The sequence below is a fragment of the Nerophis ophidion genome, linkage group LG08, assembly GCF_033978795.1.
Source record: "Nerophis ophidion isolate RoL-2023_Sa linkage group LG08, RoL_Noph_v1.0, whole genome shotgun sequence".
In the NCBI taxonomy this organism is placed as follows: domain Eukaryota; kingdom Metazoa; phylum Chordata; class Actinopteri; order Syngnathiformes; family Syngnathidae; genus Nerophis; species Nerophis ophidion.
Window position 1 is genome coordinate 45,866,739 of NC_084618.1, and position 19,000 is coordinate 45,885,738.

At 37.7% G+C, this 19,000-nt stretch overlaps 1 protein-coding gene across 5 annotated transcripts in view; it reads right to left on the minus strand.

The window, feature by feature from the left end:
• rbfox3a (RNA binding fox-1 homolog 3a) overlaps positions 1-19,000 on the minus strand; it is a 1,176,173-nt gene that overhangs the window by 806,716 nt on the left and 350,457 nt on the right. For all 5 annotated transcript variants that reach the window (XM_061908671.1, XM_061908673.1, XM_061908672.1 and 2 more), the window contains exon 3: positions 13,981-14,021. In XM_061908671.1, coding sequence (XP_061764655.1) covers positions 13,981-14,002 — 22 coding nt within the window. In that variant the 5' untranslated portion in view covers positions 14,003-14,021. The remainder of the gene's footprint in view (positions 1-13,980; positions 14,022-19,000) is intronic.

The following is a 19,000-nucleotide window of genomic DNA, read 5'->3' on the forward strand; positions in this document are numbered from 1 at the left end:
GTGCAAATGAAATGTAGATGCACTGCTTCTACACGTAAAAAATGCAGTGCATTTGTCTACTGCAGGGGCGTCTAACGTGCGGCCCTAATAAGTTTTATCCGGCCCGCGGGATGAGTTTGCTAAGTATAAAAATTTACCTGAAATGTTTTAATGAAAGAAACAGTTGTTCTAAATTTGTCCATTCTATGTCGCAATAGCAATCATTTTTTATCTTTGTAGATGATGCTACATATGTAAAAAATAAGCCACATGATGTTATTACATCAGTCGAGGAAAATGATCAAACTACTTAAATTTTTGGTATAATTTTTTTTAATCATGATGGATTGAAAATCAACACCAATGAGTTGACTGATGAACATTATCACATAATTTCTTCAGAAAGTATAAATAACAACAAATAAAGACAGAATACTATTAACCGCAACATGTAAGTGTGAAAAAAACCCAACAACATTATGATTTGTACGATTTCAGAATGTGCTTTTTCTTTTTTTAAACAAACAAAACAATCTGAAGTTGTCTTTATTTATAAGTTATCGTGCCGTGATTTTACCAGTCCGGCTGACATGGGAGTAGCTTTTTATCCAGGTGGCCTCCGATCTAAAATGAGTTTGACACCCCTGGTCTACTGCTTCTCATTATTGTATTTTTGGTATTTTTGATTGCCCAGAGGATACATATACGAGAGTACTTCTGGTAAGGCTGTTTACTAGGTTCAGATTAAGTCTTGTAGTATTACTGAAGAGTGTCTGAGAATTAATGATAAAATGGTAAATGGTATGTATTTCGTGACTTCTTCAAGGGGGGCTTCACGGTGGTAGAGGGGTTAGTGCATCTGCCTCACAATACGAAGGTAAGGAGCAGGGGCGTCACTAGACCTAATACTGTACTGGGGCACACCTGGGGCACAAAAATTTCATGTGAGCGTGCAAAGCGCGCAAGCAAAAACATTTTTAGCACTTATTTATCATAAAAAATACATAAATAGTGCTTTAAACTATGAAATCATATCAGATTATGTTGTATGGATCTTTGATTAACCACCTGAAATTAACTAATGCATTTAACCTACTTGTGCACTTTTTTACTCCAGACTTCTAAACTGCTACTGGTAAAAGCAAAAAGGAAGAGCAATGAATATTTTTAAAATATATATTGCAGTAATCATCTGCAAATTTAACATCTACAAAAGTAAAACAAAGAATAAAGCACCCCTACTTCTCTGGGCTCTTTTATATTATTTAATTTCCATTTATGGCAATGTGGCTAATCTTATTTCAGATACACAAAACTATAAAATATACACAAAACAATAAAGCCACAGTAGTAAAATAAATGAACAACTGTTGTGTGTCTGTTCAGGGAATCATTTTCTGAGAAGTAAACTGTAACGTCTCGTTTTCATTTTTGCAAAGTGGTCAATCACTCTGGACAGACATGGAAATATTACAGTAACTGTTATACAGTTGACCAGTGGTTCCCAACTGCTGGGTCGTAACATAAAAGTGGATTGTGTGTCATTTTCAGTGAGTCGCAGTCAGATGTGTGCATGGAAAAAAAAAAGTTTAGGGAGAAAGAAATAAAATTGTGGCAAGAAAACCAGATTATTTTAGCCTTTTTTCTAGTGACTATTAGTGAGTATTTTAGCAAAAGGCAAACCGACTAACAAGTTGGAGGAGGACTCAGGACAGACATGGAAATATATTTTTAAAAAATCTAAATGGGGCAACAAAACCCGATATTTTTAGCTATCTTTCTGAAAACAAATACAGAAATGTTACTATTTTTTCTGGAAACAAAACCAGATGCTTTAGTTGTAGCCATTTTTCTGGTGACAAAACAAGATTATTTTAGTCAAAGTCACACCGATTAACAAGACAAGTCTACTGTGCTATTTTTCTGTGAAATAAACCTGAATGATTTAAAAATTTGGCTCACGACTTGATGATATGGAAAAATGTTTTTCTTCTTGAAGATAAATCATTTGAGAAGCACTCAACTCACACATGCTTACTCCAAATCATCATTGATGCAGAACCAGCAGACAATAACCAACATTATGTTTCATGTTCATTGGAAATTCCCCCGACAGCTCGTACAGCAAATGAATGTTTGTCTTGATACAAGGAAGAACGTTTGCTCACTTAGCATCAACTTAAGACAATGATGTTGCCTAGCTAGCTAGGACTTCACTTACATCTCTCATTCCTGCTGCGGGCGAATAACTTTCTGATATCCATCTAGGAGTTACAGTTTGAGTCAAATCAAAATCAAAATAATGTAATTAACAAATTGTTGTTGGCTAACGTTACCTACCTCACGGAGTGATTCGCAGCCCATCTCTCTCTCTCTCTCTCTCTCTCTCTCAACCGAAGTCTCGATCCACACGTGAATAAATTACCATATTAAGTAGCCATGTGCTCATTGTTAGTGGAGTGAATACAGTAGCAATCAATTACCATACTAAGTAGTATGTGCGCTGTTGTCAATGTTATGTAGACTTAAAACTCTGAAGCGTTTTTTTTTATTGGTGAAATTTTTACTGGGGCACTGCAGATCAACATTGGGGCACGTGCCCCAGTGAAATATGTCTGGCGACGCCCCTGGTAAGGAGTAGTCTGGGGTTCAATCCCGGGCTTGGGATCTTTCTGTGTGGAGTTTGCATGTTCTCCCCGTGAATGCGTGGGTTCCCACCGGGTACTCCGGCTTCCTTCCACTTCCAAAGACATGCACCTGGGGATAGGTTGATTGGCAACACTAAATTGGCCCCAGTGTATGAATGTAAGTGCGAATGTTGTCTGTCTATCTGTGTTGATCCTGCGATGAGGTGGCGACTTGTCCAGGGTGTACGTGGCCTTCCGCCCGATTGTAGCTGAGATAGGCACCACCGCTCCCCGCAACACCAAAGGGAATAAGCGGTAAGAAATGGATGGATGGACTTCTTCAAAGGTGGCTGTTGCAAGCATTGAGTACAAAAGAGGCTTAAATCTTCTTGCAAAATGCAAATACGAGCAAAAAAACGAACTATGCAATGGAATAGATCCCTATTTTACTTTATCAAAAAAAGATTTGTCGAGTGATATCAAAGATTATAGGTCGGTTGCCTTCCCAGCAGGGGCGTCACTAGACATAATACTGTACTGGGGCACACCTGGGGCACAAATAATGTATGTGAGCGTGCAAAGCGCGCAAGTAAAAACATTTTTAGCACGTATTTATCATAAAAAATACATAAATTGTGCTTTAAACTATGAAATCATATCAGATTATGTTGTATGGATCTTTGATTAACCACCTGAAATTAACTAATGCGTTTGACCTACTTGTGCACTTTTTTACTCCACACTTCTAAACTGCTACTGGTAAAAGCAAAAAGGAAGAGCAATGAATCTTTTTGAAATATATATTGCAGTAATCATCTGGAAATTTAACATCTACAAAAGTAAAACAAAAAATAAAGCACCCCTACTTCTCTGGGTTCTTTTATATTATTTAATTTCCATTTATGGCAATGTGGCTAATCCTAATTCAGATACACAAAACTATAAAATATACACAAAACAATAAAGCCACAGTAGTAGAATGAATGAACAACTGTAGTGTGTCTGTTCAAGGAAACATTTTCTGAGAAGTAAACTGTAACGTCTCGTTTTCATTTTTGCAAAGTGGTCAATCACTCTGGACAGACATGGAAATATTACAGTAACTGTTATACAGTTGACCAGTGGTTCCCAACTGGTGGCTCGTGACATAAAAGTGGATTGTGTGTCATTTTCAGTGAGTCGCAGTCAGATGTGTGCATGAAAAAAAAAAAGTTTAGGGAGAAAAAAATCAAATTGTGGCAACAAAACCAGATATTTTTAGCCATTTTTCTAGTGACTATTAGTGAGTATTTTAGCAAAAGGCAAACTGACTAACAAGTTGGAGGAGGACTCAGGACAGACATGGAAATATATATATTTTTTTAAATCTAAATGGGGCAACAAAACCCAATATTTTCAGCCATCTTTCTGAAAACAAATACAGAAATGTTACTATTTTTTCTGGAAACAAAACCAGATGCTTTAGCTTTCGCCATTTTTCTGGTGACAAAACAAGATTATTTTAGTCAAAGAAAAAACGATTAACAAGACAAGTCTACTGTGTTATTTTTCTGTGAAATAAACTTGAATGATTTAAAAATTTGGATCACAACTTCATGATATGGAAAAATGTTTTTCTTCCTGAAGATAAACCATTTGAGAAGCACTCAACTCACATATGCTTACTCCAAATCATCATTGATGCAGAACCAGCAGAAAATAACCAACATTATGTTTCACGTTCATTGGAAATTCCTCCGACAGCTCATACAGCAAATTAATATGTTTGTCTTGATACAAGGGATAACGTTAGCTAACTTAGCATCAACTTAAGACAATGATGTTGCCTAGCTAGCTAGGACTTCACTTACATCTCTCATTCCTCGCTGCTTCTTCCCTGCTGCGGGCGAATAACTTTCTGATAACCATCTAGGAGTTACAGTTTGAGTCAAATCAAAATGAAAATAATATAATTAACAAATTGTTGCTGGCTAACGTTACCTACCTCACGCAGTGATTCACATCCTCTCTCTCTCTCTCTCTCTCTCTCTCTCTCTCTCTCTCTCTCTCTCTCTCTCTCTCTCTCAACTGAAGTCTCAATCCACATGTGAAAAAATTACCATGTTAATTAGCCATGTGCTCATTGTTACTTGGAGTGAATACAGTAGCAATCAATTACCATACTAAGTAGTATGTGCGCTGTTGTCTATGTTATGTAGACTTAAAACTCTGAAGCGTTTTTTTTTATTGGTGAAATTTTTACTGGGGCACTGCAGATCAACACTGGGGCACATGCCCCAGTGAAATCTGTCTGGCAACACCACTTGTTCCCAGAGATATCGAACGATTGTGCTCCAGATGCCATTTTACACGACCAAACAGATGGAAACTTGTAGAAGCATGGAGGTCTACGACTTCTTTGTGTGTGGCTGTGTCAGGGAAATTGGTATCAAGAGTATTCCGGAAAAATAACCATCATTTTGCTCGGGTGTTGTCATGATTTAAATGAAGTGATCACTGCAAATTCATGCATTCTTCCACCCTGCTCCCTTGGAGTGGAGTGTGAGTTGCATGCATGTCTTGGTTGTTTTGTAAAATCATTGCATTAATAGATGACCTGGTTGTCCTGAATGAGTTGGATATTTTGCTGTTGGAAAGTTGTGACTCCGTTGAGAATCGAGGAAGTAGTCAAGCATCAAAAAAAGCGGCTGAATCAGAACAACAAATTGGAATTTTTGAAGGAATAACATACTATAGTAATCAAAGACTCATACTGTTCCTGATCCACCGCAAACTTCTTTACACAATTGTCACACTATATAACCAGACGACTTTGTGACTCTTCTAAGGAGCCACAATTGTCAAAAGATGATCCTCGCTTTGAGTGGTGCACCACTTTTCAATTAGTTTCATGCCAGCATGATTGGGCGTCAGAGCCTTGATGGGCCTGGAGGCCTGTTGATGAACACTGATAGAGGCTAAACCATGCACAGTTATAATTGCTGTGTGTACGTGTGTGTGTATATATGTGTGTGTGTGTGTGTGTGTGTGTGTGTGTGTGTGTGTGTGTGTGTGTGTGTGTGTGTGTGTGTGTGTGTGTACCAATACAGTGTTACATGAATTCCTGTCACTTCCTGCTAAATTGTGTGGATTATCAGATTATTCTGATAACGTTTCCTCTCCAATTTATTATTAAATCATGCAATAGCAGAGGACCACATTACCGCAACCATGGTATCATACTGTTTTAGGGGCAAAATATGAGCCCAGAGTGCCCAGGTGCCAGAAGTGAAACACAAAATAAGGGATGAGACAACATTCTAGAAACATGCATGTTATGCACTGATATGTTGCATTGTCAATAACTACAGTACTGATATAACATGAGGCAGTTGGCATACTAGCCTGTAGGGCAGTTAAATTTTTATTGTATGTTAGTCATTTAAATATATAGACTTTGACATGGGTGTGACACGGAAATAAAATCATATTATATATACTGTATATACATATAATAATAATATAATATAATATATCAGTATATATTATGTACTGTATATATATATATATATATATATATTTATATATATATATATAAATATATATATATATATATATATATATATATATATATATATATATATATATATGTATATAAAATGGCCAGCACGGTGGAAGAGGGGTTAGTGCGTCTGCCTCACAATACAAAGATCCTGGGTTTGATCCTGTGCTCGGGATCTTTCTGTGTGGAGTTGGCATGTTCTCCCCGTGAATGCGTGGGTTCCCTCCGGGTATTCCGGCTTCCTCCCACCGCCAAAAACATGCACCTGAGGTTAAATTGATTGGCAACACTGAATTGGCCCTAGTGTGTGAATGTGAGTGTGAATGTTGTCTGTCTATCTGTGTTGGCCCTGCGATAAGATGGTGACTTGTCCAGGGTGTTCCCCACCTTCCGCCCGATTGTAGTTGAGGCAGGCTCCAGCGCCCCCCGCGACCCCGAAGGGGATAAGCGGTAGGCAATGGATGGGTGGATATATATACTATGTAAATATTACATATATGTTATATTTTATATTGCTACTATGGTACATTTTATTTTACTTAATACCTGCATTATGCTTTCCATGCTTAACCTTTCCATCCTTTGAAACTGAGCTACTATGTGGAACAATTTCCCTTGTGGATCAATAAAGTTTGTCAAAGTACAAGTCTAAGTAATAAAAAAGTGTTTAAAGGGGAACATTATCACAATTTCAGAAGGGTTCAAACCACAAAAAAATCAGTTCCCAGTGGCTTATTTTATTTTTTGAAGTTTTTTTCAAAATGTTACCCATCCCGGAATATCCCTAAAAAAAGCTTTAAAGTGCCTGATTTTTGCTATCTGTGAAGCCATCGTCCATTTTCCTCTGACGTCATCCAGTGATGCCAATACGGGTAGCACAGCAAGATATAGCGACATTAGCTCGGATTCAGACTCGGATTGCAGCGGTTTAAGCGATTCAACAGATTACGCATGTATTGAAACGGATAGTTGGAGTATGGAGGCAGTTAGCGAAAACGAAATTGAAGAAGAAACTGAAGCTATTGAGCAAATAGCTATTGACGCTATTCTGCCATGTTTGCCTTAGCATCGCCGGTAAAATGTGCAGACCAACGATCGGAAGTTTCACATCTTGTGACACTGGATCAACTTAAATCCATCGACTGGTAAGTGTTTGTTTGGCATTAAATGTGGGTGGAGGGAAACGCTGGATGTAAATATAGTTTCAAATGTACATACAGCTAGCCTAAATAGCATGTTAGCATCGATTAGCTAGCAGTCATGCCGCGACCAATTAAGTCTGATTAGCACATAAGTCTATAACATCAACAAAACTCACCTTTGTGATTTAGTTGACCTTATCGCTGGTAATGCATCTGCAGGTTATCCATACATCTCTGTGCCATGTCTGCCTTAGCATCGCTGGTAAAATGTACAGACACTCCGGCACATTCAATGGGGGTCTGGAGGCAGATTTCTCTGACTTTATCGTTGGAAATGCATCTGCTTTGAGTGTCGCAGGATATCCACACAATCTTGCCATCTCTGTAGTAGCATAGTTTTCGTCGTTAAAGTGTGCGGAACAAACGACTGACCATTTCGTCGGCTTTCGCCACACCCTCGTATTTTGAACAAATTCCGTCCAATTTCTTGCCACTTTCGCGTCTTTGGGCCAGTGGTGCAACTTGAATCCCTCCCTGTTAGTGTTGTTACACCCTCCGACGACACACCGACGAGGCATGATGTCTCCAAGGTTCCAGAAAATAGTCGAAAAAACGGAAAATAATAGAGCTGGGACGCGGTGTTTGTAATGTGTTTGAGAAAATGTCGGCTTTATTACCTAGGTGACGTCACGTTCTGACATCATCGTTCCGAGAGCGATAAATAGAAAGGCGTTCAATTCACCAAAATTCACCCATTGAGAGATCGGAAATCGGTTAAAAAAATATATGGTCTTTTTTCTGCAACATCAAGGTATATATTGACGCTTACATAGGTCTGGTGATAATGTTCCCCTTTAAAGGCTGCAACAGAATGGAATGTTGCCCATTATTCACTAATCCATATGAATTATTTTTGTGCATTTAAAAAAAAAAAAACGCTTGCAAGATGCGGCTAACAATGGAGCTGATGGGAGTCTTACATCCTGCCTTTAAAGCCTTCTGGAAAAACATCCAACATTTGCCAAAAAGGTTCCGGCACCTGCATATAAACCAAGCTGTGGCAACATTGTTATTATAAAAGTCAAAGCCAAGTAACTACTTTTTCTAGCAAATTGTAACAGATTGCCTTGCTGAATCACTTAAGTGTGTAAAAGTTATTGTTTGATTATGAATCATGCCTGTCACGTGCATAGCAGATGGTTGTAGCCATAATCCGCAAAGTACGTCAACTTTAAAATTTCAGTCGTTAAAAACTGAAACGCCATGCTGACTGAACCTAACTTAAACATGGCATTTATTTTTACCCGAGGACTATTATATGTTGACAGGTGTTGTGCTGGAACGTTTGCGTTATCCTATCAATCGGCATCCCAAGAGCGGACAGTGTAAGTAATTTTTTGTTGTTGTCAAATAAAAGAATGGTACTTGTGCTAATTGCTAACACTAGGAAAATGGCTTAGAGTTTCACTATAGGTTCGCAGGATATAAAGCACCAGCAACGTTCATGTTTTTTACCACATTGTGTTTCTTGTGTATCATTGTTTTTGTAGATTTGTTTTTCTAATAATGGCAAAATTACGTATTTCCACAGTGCAGCAGTTCACCATATTATGCACATGCATTGTGTTGCATTTTCACAGATAGGTAGGTCTTTATTGTCATTGCAACAAGTACAACTACATTTTTGTTTACAGCACAAACCTGTTCAAGATTGGACAAACAAACAGTGTACAGGGTTACAGAACAGCAGTGACGTGCAGTGAACTAAACACCAGGTGAGGCATACATACTTTTTTTTCTTCTTTTTTTTTTTTTTTACTTAAATTCATACGTGCAGCTCTAGTCATTGTTGATTTAGGTTGCACAATAGAGTAACAGGGGGTAAAAAAGTGACTTATTCGCTTTCATAAAAACGTTATCGTAATGATATTATGATATGATAAATGGGTCCAAAAAGTATGTGATAAAGTTGTTATTAAATACATTTTGGTCCCATTTGCTTTTAACAAAATAAATCAAGTATTGTGAGTGTATTTTACCTTTCTGTATTTGTATCTGAAGCAGCAATAGCTATTCTCCATGAAAACGTACTTTGTATGATCGCATTCATTTTGTCTTAAAGTCCAGTTTAGAGAAGAATTGCCTGATGTATAATGTTGTAGGTATGTCATGTTCGAAATAAACTAAGAAAAGAAAAGAAAAAAAAAGGAAGAAGTATTTAATCTTGGATACGGTATATAATCCTCCATATTGGCAGAAACATTCATTTAATTCAATTTCATTCCAAGAAATTAATCAATATTTTTGCATCTGACAAAAAACACCCACAAACGCTGGCTTACTCTATTAAAAATGCCATGTTTGTAATAAATACAGTTAAAAAAAAAAAAAATGCAGGCTTTCGCTGGAGAGACCTGTCTGCTAGCTTGAGCGCCCCCACTTCTCCCAGTGTGGCGAGTCAGAGTACTGCTGAGGCATTGAACTGCAAGTTGACAATATATTGCCCCCTACCTTGAGGCAGAGGTACTTGCTGCCTCAAAACCTGCCTTTTCCACGAGGGAACAAGCATGCGCCCCCTCGCAATCACAAGCCCAATACACCGGCTGTGTCTGCCTTACTTCTCGTCTGCTGCATTATTTTCATCAGGAAACATGGAATTTCCACGATTTTGACCATGAAAATTATCAAAATATACATGATCCACACCAAAATCATATAGAAAGCATAAACCAAAAGAGAAATATTAAAATGTATTTGATTTTATTACTTTGTTTTGGAACATCTCATGGTTAAGTCACCTGGTGGTAATGTGAGGCACTGCCTCACTTGCCTCCCCTGACAGCACGTCACTGCAGAACAGGAATGCTGATTGGTTGCCACAAGGCGCCCCGTAAAAGATCAGAAAAGGTAAAACGCTGGGGAAGAAAATAAGTGGAAAAAATACAAGCTGGACTGGGCTCATAAGTGGGGCCTATTGTAACAATGTTAAAGTTGTTTAAATGGCCACCCTCAGTGTGACCTGTATGGCTGTTGACCAAGGATGCTTTGCATTCACTTGTGTGTGTGAAGAGCCGTAGATATTATGTGATTGGCCAGCACACAAAGGCTGGCCAATAAATGGCTTAGATTTTATACCAAAAAGTTAATACCAAAAAGTTCTATTTTGGTTTCATCTGACCACATGAGATTCTCCCAATCCTCTGCTGTATCATCCATGTATTCATTTTGGTACAAACTCAACTCGTCGTGTTTGGAGGAAGAAGAATACTGAGTTGCATCCCAAGAACACCACACCTACTGTGAAGCATGGGGGTGGAATCATCATGCTTTGGGGCTGTTTTCTGCTAAAGGGACAGGACGATTTATCCGTGTTAAGGAAAGAATGAATGGGGCCATGTATCATGAGATTTTGAGCCAAAAAACCTCATTCCATCAGTAAGAGTTTCGAATGGTTGACCAAATACTTATTTTCCTCCATAATTTACAAATATATATTTTTTTAATTCCTACAATGTAAATTCCTGGATTTTTTTTTTCACATTCTGTTTCTCACATTTGAAGTGTACCTATGATGAACATTACAGACCTCTGTCATCATTTTAAGTGGGAGAACTTGCACAATCGGTGGCTGACTAAATACTTTTTTGCCCCACTGTATGAGCAATATGCTGAAACATTTGAACACACAGCAAACAATGAATGTCGCGTTTTTGAACCGTTTTGATCTCATGCCAGGCAGCAGTCGTCTGACGTAAATACAACAAATACAAATACCGACTATGAGCACTATTACCTATTAAATAGAAATGAATGCCTTCTCATTTACATGAACATGAGGAGTCATAATCTGACTGGTTTGGACGTGGGTAGTAATGGTTCCAGTTCATGTCTGCCGCGAGTTTTCACCCTGGCAGGGAAGAGTACTATTCAGTCGAGCGTCACCGAGCAGTGTCTAGGTTTGTGGTCAAAAGCTTGCAAAATGTTGCCACATGGATGCTCCATCGGTAGGTGATTGTTCAATTGTTGACAGAGAAAAGTAGCATGTTTTTCTCCAACCATATTTGCTCTTAGTCATTAAATTATACAGGTGAAACTCATACAAATTCAATATGTTGTAAAGTCCATTCATGTCAGCAATTCAACTTCAAATGTGAGACTAATATGTGATATTAACGCATTACATGCAAAGTGACATATGTCAAGCCTCTATTTAATAAAGTTTGATGATCGTGGATTAAAGTAAAAAAAAAAGAGATTTTCTAATTAAGGTTTTCATAAACTGTAAGCAATAAACATCATTGTTATGTCAAAAGAATTTTCAAAATATTTCATGTTGCATGCCATGAGCCCATGTCATCATATTAGTTCCACCTTGTAAATCTCAATGGTATATTATGTAGTATATTTTCTAGGTAGATGTCAAAGATGCTGAAGTTTTTAAAAAGTTACATTCTTGTGTAATTTAGACATCTTTTTTTGTTAAATTTCACAGATTTTTTTTTATCAAAGACAAGCTGTAGGAGATATATGGATGGATATTTTCAAAAACTAAACAAAATTGAAGCTAATCCATCGTATTATCCTTTTTTCCCAGATAAGAATCAATAAGAGAACAGATAAAGAACCACATTGTTAAGCAGAATCAGAACCGGAAACAATCTCATCAATTCCCATCCCTAGTCTTATGTGTACATTTTTTCAATTAAAGCCAAGTCAAAATGTGGACTTCATTCATTTTTACAATTTACAACAAGTGCATACACACTCCCTCACAAGTGGTTATAGTGATATGTATCATCTGTATATTAGGTCTGTATAGTTATTATAGTTCACTTTTTTCTTCTATCACTTCTATCCTCCCAATTAACATGTAGGTTATTCAAAAGTCAAATACTTTTTTGAGTTCAGCAACATTGTTTTATAATTGCATAGCTGCATGCTGGGTGGCATTAGAAGCTGATTAAAACAAAAGTAATTGATGCATTTTAGTGTCTGCTGGGGTTTTTCCCACTATATATTATTGAAGTGAAAACCATTTTTTTGAAGTATGCATTTTTTGGGGTCTTGAACACATAAGTTCAGCCTCTATTGGCCGATAAAAAAAGTGGGTTTCATTGTAAATGCATTTTGGACTGTGTCTAAAATGCCCATAAAACGTGGTAAATGTCTCCTGCATGTTTGGAAACATAGCAAACACCACTTTTTGGGAGCATGGTACAATGAATGTGCAGTAAAAGATTGAGTGTCTCAATGGTGATGGGCAGTATATGAAGTACGCAAAAACAATCCTCATTTAAATAAGGCAGTCTGCACGACTGTTGATTTGTACACGCAGTGTTATTAGATTATACACAACAGGCCCAATAATAGTAGAAGCAAATTGATAGATTGCACATGCCGTTTAGCGTGTTGTATTTGGATCTTGGTAAATCAGGCCCCAAATATTAAAAGTGCTAAGTAAGTCTACGAATTAACATTATGCAACATAATTACATGCTATTCAACATGAGTAAAATGGCTAAAATGCTACCAGTTGAGTTGGTAGCACCTAAAAACATTACTAAGTAGGCCGTTCTACAGTGATTTTAAATAATGTCATTGAACAATTTTGACCTTATAAAGAGGAGCGCGCCGAAAATGCTAACAGTTTTGTAGAAACTACTCACACTTAGAAAAAGAATACAAGTACAGAATGTGAAAAATAAATCTTACCAAAAAATCCCAATGACCAACAATTTAAGGGCTTTTTACGTAAAGGCATGTGGTTTTCATTTTTTTATATGGTTAAAAAAAAGTTATATAAAGGAAACCATGCATTTTTCAGTCAACATACCTCAATAATAAGTTCATCTTGAAAGTACTATTCCTTCTTTCAAAAAGAACCACTATGTGCAGGTAAATACAAAAATGAATTCTTCTCAGTAAACAGGACCTAATGTGAAGGACTCAGTGGTAAATGTCAGAGTCTAAGATTTTTCAGTGGTGTGATGCTGAGTAACTCCATGCACTGTGTACATTTCCACATATCTAAGCAAGTTTTGATTGATCTTTCCTGCATCCGATTAGATTGGTATTGATGGGCCGTGAGGACAGATGGCCAGATGCACCTTCAGCCAGGGTCTCGCTTCAGAACCTCAAATCTAATAGAAATAATAATAATGCATTTTTTATGATCAAACTGCATGGGCATTTGGGTGCGAGTCGTTGCAGGTAACAGACGAGAACACATTTCATCCAGTAAAGGCAGGAACGAAAGTGAAATCCGTACAGATAGAGGTGGATGGATAGATGAATAAGTAGATAAAGAGAAATAGATAGCGGGAGCGTGTGCAACAGCATGGCCGAGGTAGAGAGAATTAAAGAGTCTTTTTTGTGGCGTTTCATATCCATTCATTGGCTGGAGTGCTGACACAGTCAGAGCGCTGCGCTCAGGATTTATAGCCACTCCTAGTGGGCATGCCCAGAACTGAAGCACTGCAGTCAGCACATTCTCACTCTGTGCATACACACACTTAAAAAGACAGCTGACTGCACACACACACACACACACACACACACACACACTCATCCACCTGGGCATCTGTGTTGTGGATGTCAAGATACATCTATCAGTAAAGTCACCAGAGGTGGGCTGTGATCTTGGATGTTGTATGCAAAGAAGACGACGCACAGTACAATCATGCATACTAACCTGCCAAATTGGCGGTCTCCATGTACAGTGATGGAAGCCGTCTTTATGAAAGAGAAGAAACACAAGAAAAATCATGTTATTCAAAGTTTAACCAAATCTTTAACGTTACATCCATTAATTTACTGATAATTCTTACAACATCTACATGTATCAACAGATTCTAAACATTCCAATGTCCAAACCAGGGGTGTCACACTCGTTTTCATTTAGGGCAAGTTGCCAGAATTTTACCGCGTACCGCAGTTGGGAGAGTGGCCGTGCCAGCAACCTGAGGGTTCCTGGTTCGATCCCCACCTTCAACCAACTAAGTCACGTCCGTTAAGTCCTTGAGCAAGACATTTCACCCTTGCTCCTGATGGGTGGTGGTTAGGGCCTTGCATGGCAGCTCCCGCCATCAGTGTGTGAATGTGTGTGTGAATGGGTGAATGAGGAAATAGTGTCAAAGCGCTTTGAGTACCTTGAAGATAGAAAAGCGCTAAACAAGTATAACCCATTTACAATTTTTTATTTTTTTTTTACAGCGAATTACTGTTAATTGAAAAACAGTACCACTGTTTTCGTGGTAAAAATTCTGGCAAGTAAGTTGCCATTTTTTTTTTGACTGTAAAATAACATTTTTACAGTGTACAATTTATTTTTGTGTTTGATATGTAAGATAATATATTTGTCGCATTATTCAAAAATATTAAAGTTGAACGCGGTACACATTTTTCTCTCTGTAAAAGAAAGGATATTTCCTACAGAGCTCCTAAAGCAGGGGTCTCAAACTCAATTTCCCTGGGGGCCACTGGATGCAGAAACTGGGTGAGGGTGGGTCGCAAGAAAATATTTCTTAAAAAAATCTAACATGCATTTTTTAATGAATTCACTTTCTATGAATGGCTGCTAGGGTGGGAAAGCCAACCCTCACGATTTTTTCGGGAGACTCCTGAATTTCAGTGCACCTCCCGACAATCTACCGGTGCAACCATTTTACCGAATTTGTCCCAATTTTCACCCGGCCGACGTTATTAAGGGCTGCCGTGACTGCACTGCCTTTAACGTAGTCTACAACAGTGGTTGTCAACCTTTTTTCAGTGATGTACCCCATGTGAACATTTTTTTTAATTAAAGTACCCCCTAATCTGAGCAAAGCATTTTTGGTAGAAAAAAACAGATAAAGAAGTAAAATACAGCACTATGTCATCAGTTTCTGATTTATCAAATTGTATAACAGTGCAAAATATTGCTAATTTGTAGTGGTCTTTCTTGTAATATTTGGAAAAAAATATATAAAATTAACAAAAAAACTTGTTGAAAAATAAACATGTAATTCAATTATAAAGATTTTTACACATAGGAGTAATAATCAACTTAAAGTGCCCTCTTTGGAGATTAGAGATCCATCTGGATTTATGAACTTAATTCTAAACATTTCTTCACAAAAAAATAAATCTTCAACATCAATATTGATGGAACATGTCCACAAAAAATCTAGCTGTCAACTCTGAATATCGCCTCCTTGCATTTCTTTTCACAGTTTGTCAACTTCCATTCATATTTTGTTGAAGTCTTATCCAATAAATATATTTATTAGGTATTTATGACTGACTGCTATTTTTTAGAATGTTTTTGATAAATCTCACTTAACCCTTGGCATATCTTCGCGTAGCGTACCATCTATAAGAGAACTAGTGCTCTACAATTCGCCATTGCGCACATAACACAACTAAAGTGACAACTCTAAATCATGTTGTGCGAGGCTTGTGCATTAGTGGCTGCAAGACGTACGTAATCAACAGCCATACAGGTCACACTGAGGGTGGCCTTATAAACAAATTTTAACACTGTTACAAATATGCGCCACACTTTGAATCCACACCAAACAAGAATGACAAACACATTTTGGGAAAACATCCGCACCCTAACACAACTCAAACACAAGAGAAAAAATACCCAGAACACCTTGCAGCCCAAACTCTCCCGGGCTACAATATACACAACCTCAACCGACGCAAGTAGGGAGAGTGTGTGTATTGTAGCCCGGAAGAGTCAGGGCTGCATGAGATTCCGGGTATTTGTTATGTTGAGTTTATGTTGTATTACGGTGCGGATGTTCTCCTGAAATTTGTTTGTCATTCTTGTTTGGTGTGGGTTCACAGTCTGGCACATATTTGTAACAGTGTTAAAGTTTTTTTTACAGCCACCCTCAGTGTGACTTGTGTAGCTGTTGACCAAATATGTCTTGCAACATCACTTATGTATACTGCTCAGCCAAATGTAACAATCAAATAGGCTTGCACACTGTCTGTACGGGATTCAGAGGGCGTTAAGAACAGTGCCATTGTGGCACCCCCTAAATATTGTTGATTGGGTAAAAATCGACAATGGATAAACTGATGTTCAGGGGACTCCCGTGAAAATTGGGAACGTTGGGAAGTATGACGCTGTCAAGTTCCCTTCATATTAAACTCGCAGGCTGCACATACATTAAATTGTCATATCAAAGTGCGGGCCGCAAAATAACTTCTCATGTTTGAGACCTCTGTCCTAAAGGGACATGGAGGGAAACATTTTTTTTGCGAGATCTCGCAAAAGGTTTTTTTTCATATGTCATTGAACCGGAAGTAAAATAGACACAGCAATGGTGAACGGGAAGTGAAACAGACAAAGCGATGGAGGAGCATACCCACCATTCGTGGGAGAAGTTTATTGATTTTTATTTTAGTATTGGCCTAACCTATAAATACATCAAATCGTATGGTATTGGTCCCACAACAAAGCACAGAGGATGGGTAGGATCCCGCATGCTTTTATATATATATATAAGAAGAAGACACGTTGAATGAGAAGATGTATCCAAACTATATATATATATATATATATATATATATATATATATATATATATATATATATATATATATATATATATATATATATATATATATTCATATATATATATATTCATATATATATATATATATATATATATATATATATATATATATATATATATATATATATATATATATATTCATATATATATATATATATATATATATATATATATATATATATATATATATATATATATATATATATTCCTCGTGCACTAATTGACTGAAAGAGCGGGCACTTAGCACTGATGATGTCACGTTATCGATGGGAAAATTCATTTTTAGACAATATGTTTTGCCTGAGCGGATAGGAGACATGGAGAGTAACAAGTGGTAGGAAATAAATTATAAAGGAAAAATAAAAAAATTAAAATTGGAAAAAATATTTTTTGTTTCTTTTTTAAGTTGGGACTTCCATAGTTTAAGGACCCCTGATTTTTTCCATAATCCAAAACATTTCCACTTTCCCCAAAATTCCATAATTTCCCAAACCATTCCAAGGCCAGGGCTTCACGGTGGCAGAAGGGTTAGTGCGTCTGCCTCACAATACGAAGTTCCTACAGTCCTGGGTTCAAATCCAGGCTCGGATCTTTCTGTGTGGAGTTTGCATGTTCTCCCCGTGAATGCGTGGGTTCCCTCCAGGTGCTCTGGCTTCCTCCCATGCACCTGGGGATAGGTTGATTGGCAACACTAAATTGGCCCTAGTGTGTGAATGTGAGTGTGAATGTTGTCTGTCTATCTGTGTTGGCCCTGCGATGAAGTGGCGACTTGTCCAGGGTGTACCCTGCCTTCTGCCCGATTGTAGCTGAGATAGGCGCCAGCGCCCCCCGCAACCCCAAAAGGGAATAAGCGGTAGAAAATGGATGGATGGATGGATTCCAAGGCCAAACAAATGTTATATTTATCAAATAGTAAACATTCCCAGTTCCTTCACTATGTCCACATTTTTTCCGGCCCAAAACTTTTTGGTGCATTGTGCAAACATCTAAAATTATGTATAAAGTAAACTATAACCTGCTACCCAAGAATGTACAACCATTCTTCTCAACAAAAGAGGAGAAACATAACCTTAGAGGAAAATCTTATTTAAAACATTTCTGTGCTCGTACAACACTTAAATCATTTAGCATAGCATTAGTATGTGGAATTAAATTATGGAATGGATTAAGCAAATAAATTAAACAATGTACTTATATGATCCACTTCAACAAATTCCTTAAACTTAAAGTGTTTAAAAAGTACAAAGACGAAGAACCATGATAAACATTCTGAAATGATCTCATCCATCCATTTATTTTCAAAATAATCTTACTCATCTCACCATAAGTGCCCGCTCTTTCAGTCAATTAGTGCACGAGGAATATATATATATGTATATATATATATATATTAGGGGTGGGCAAATGAATGCGTTAATTACGAGTTAACACATCAATCTATTAACGCCGACAATTATTTTATCGCACATTTGCGTATATTGTTTACATGCTTTTATTTTGTTAACGCCTTTTCTTAAAAAGATGGCGTCGCCTGGATGGGCTTCGGGGTCGAGGGGCTCTTGGTAAAGATGGAACATTTGGCAAAAATACCGGACAATTCTGCAAATTTCATGGCTGGCTTACAGCGTGGTCACTCCGGGATCACTTACGACCGCCAGACAATTCTTGATGTGGATAGATCGGGCCGTTTTGGACTGAATGACGCGTGCTTGCTAGACCGGCTAGCTAGCATGGGAATACTTTACCGGCTACATCCAGCGGCCTGTGAAGCAGCGGAGTATATGTGTTGTCTGTCTATTTATGAATCATACAGACGAGGAGTGTTGGCTGAGTTCTTAACGTTTCCTTTCAGAGCGTGCATATCACAACATACAAGATGCCGTCATGGCGACACAACCTATACCGGGCTACCGCGTATGCTCGTCACTCCTGTTGCATGCTGGGTAGGGTAGTTATTTTTTTCCCTGGCTCATAACATCACAATATAGTACCATGTATATGCGTTCGGTTTATCAAAGCACCAAGCAAACAATCGGAAAATTCCCATCTGGTCATAATTATTTTAAGTGCACTACGCAGAATAAACACAACTTTATTAATATTGCTACTACGGATAATTTGATCAAAAATTCCCTAAAACAGC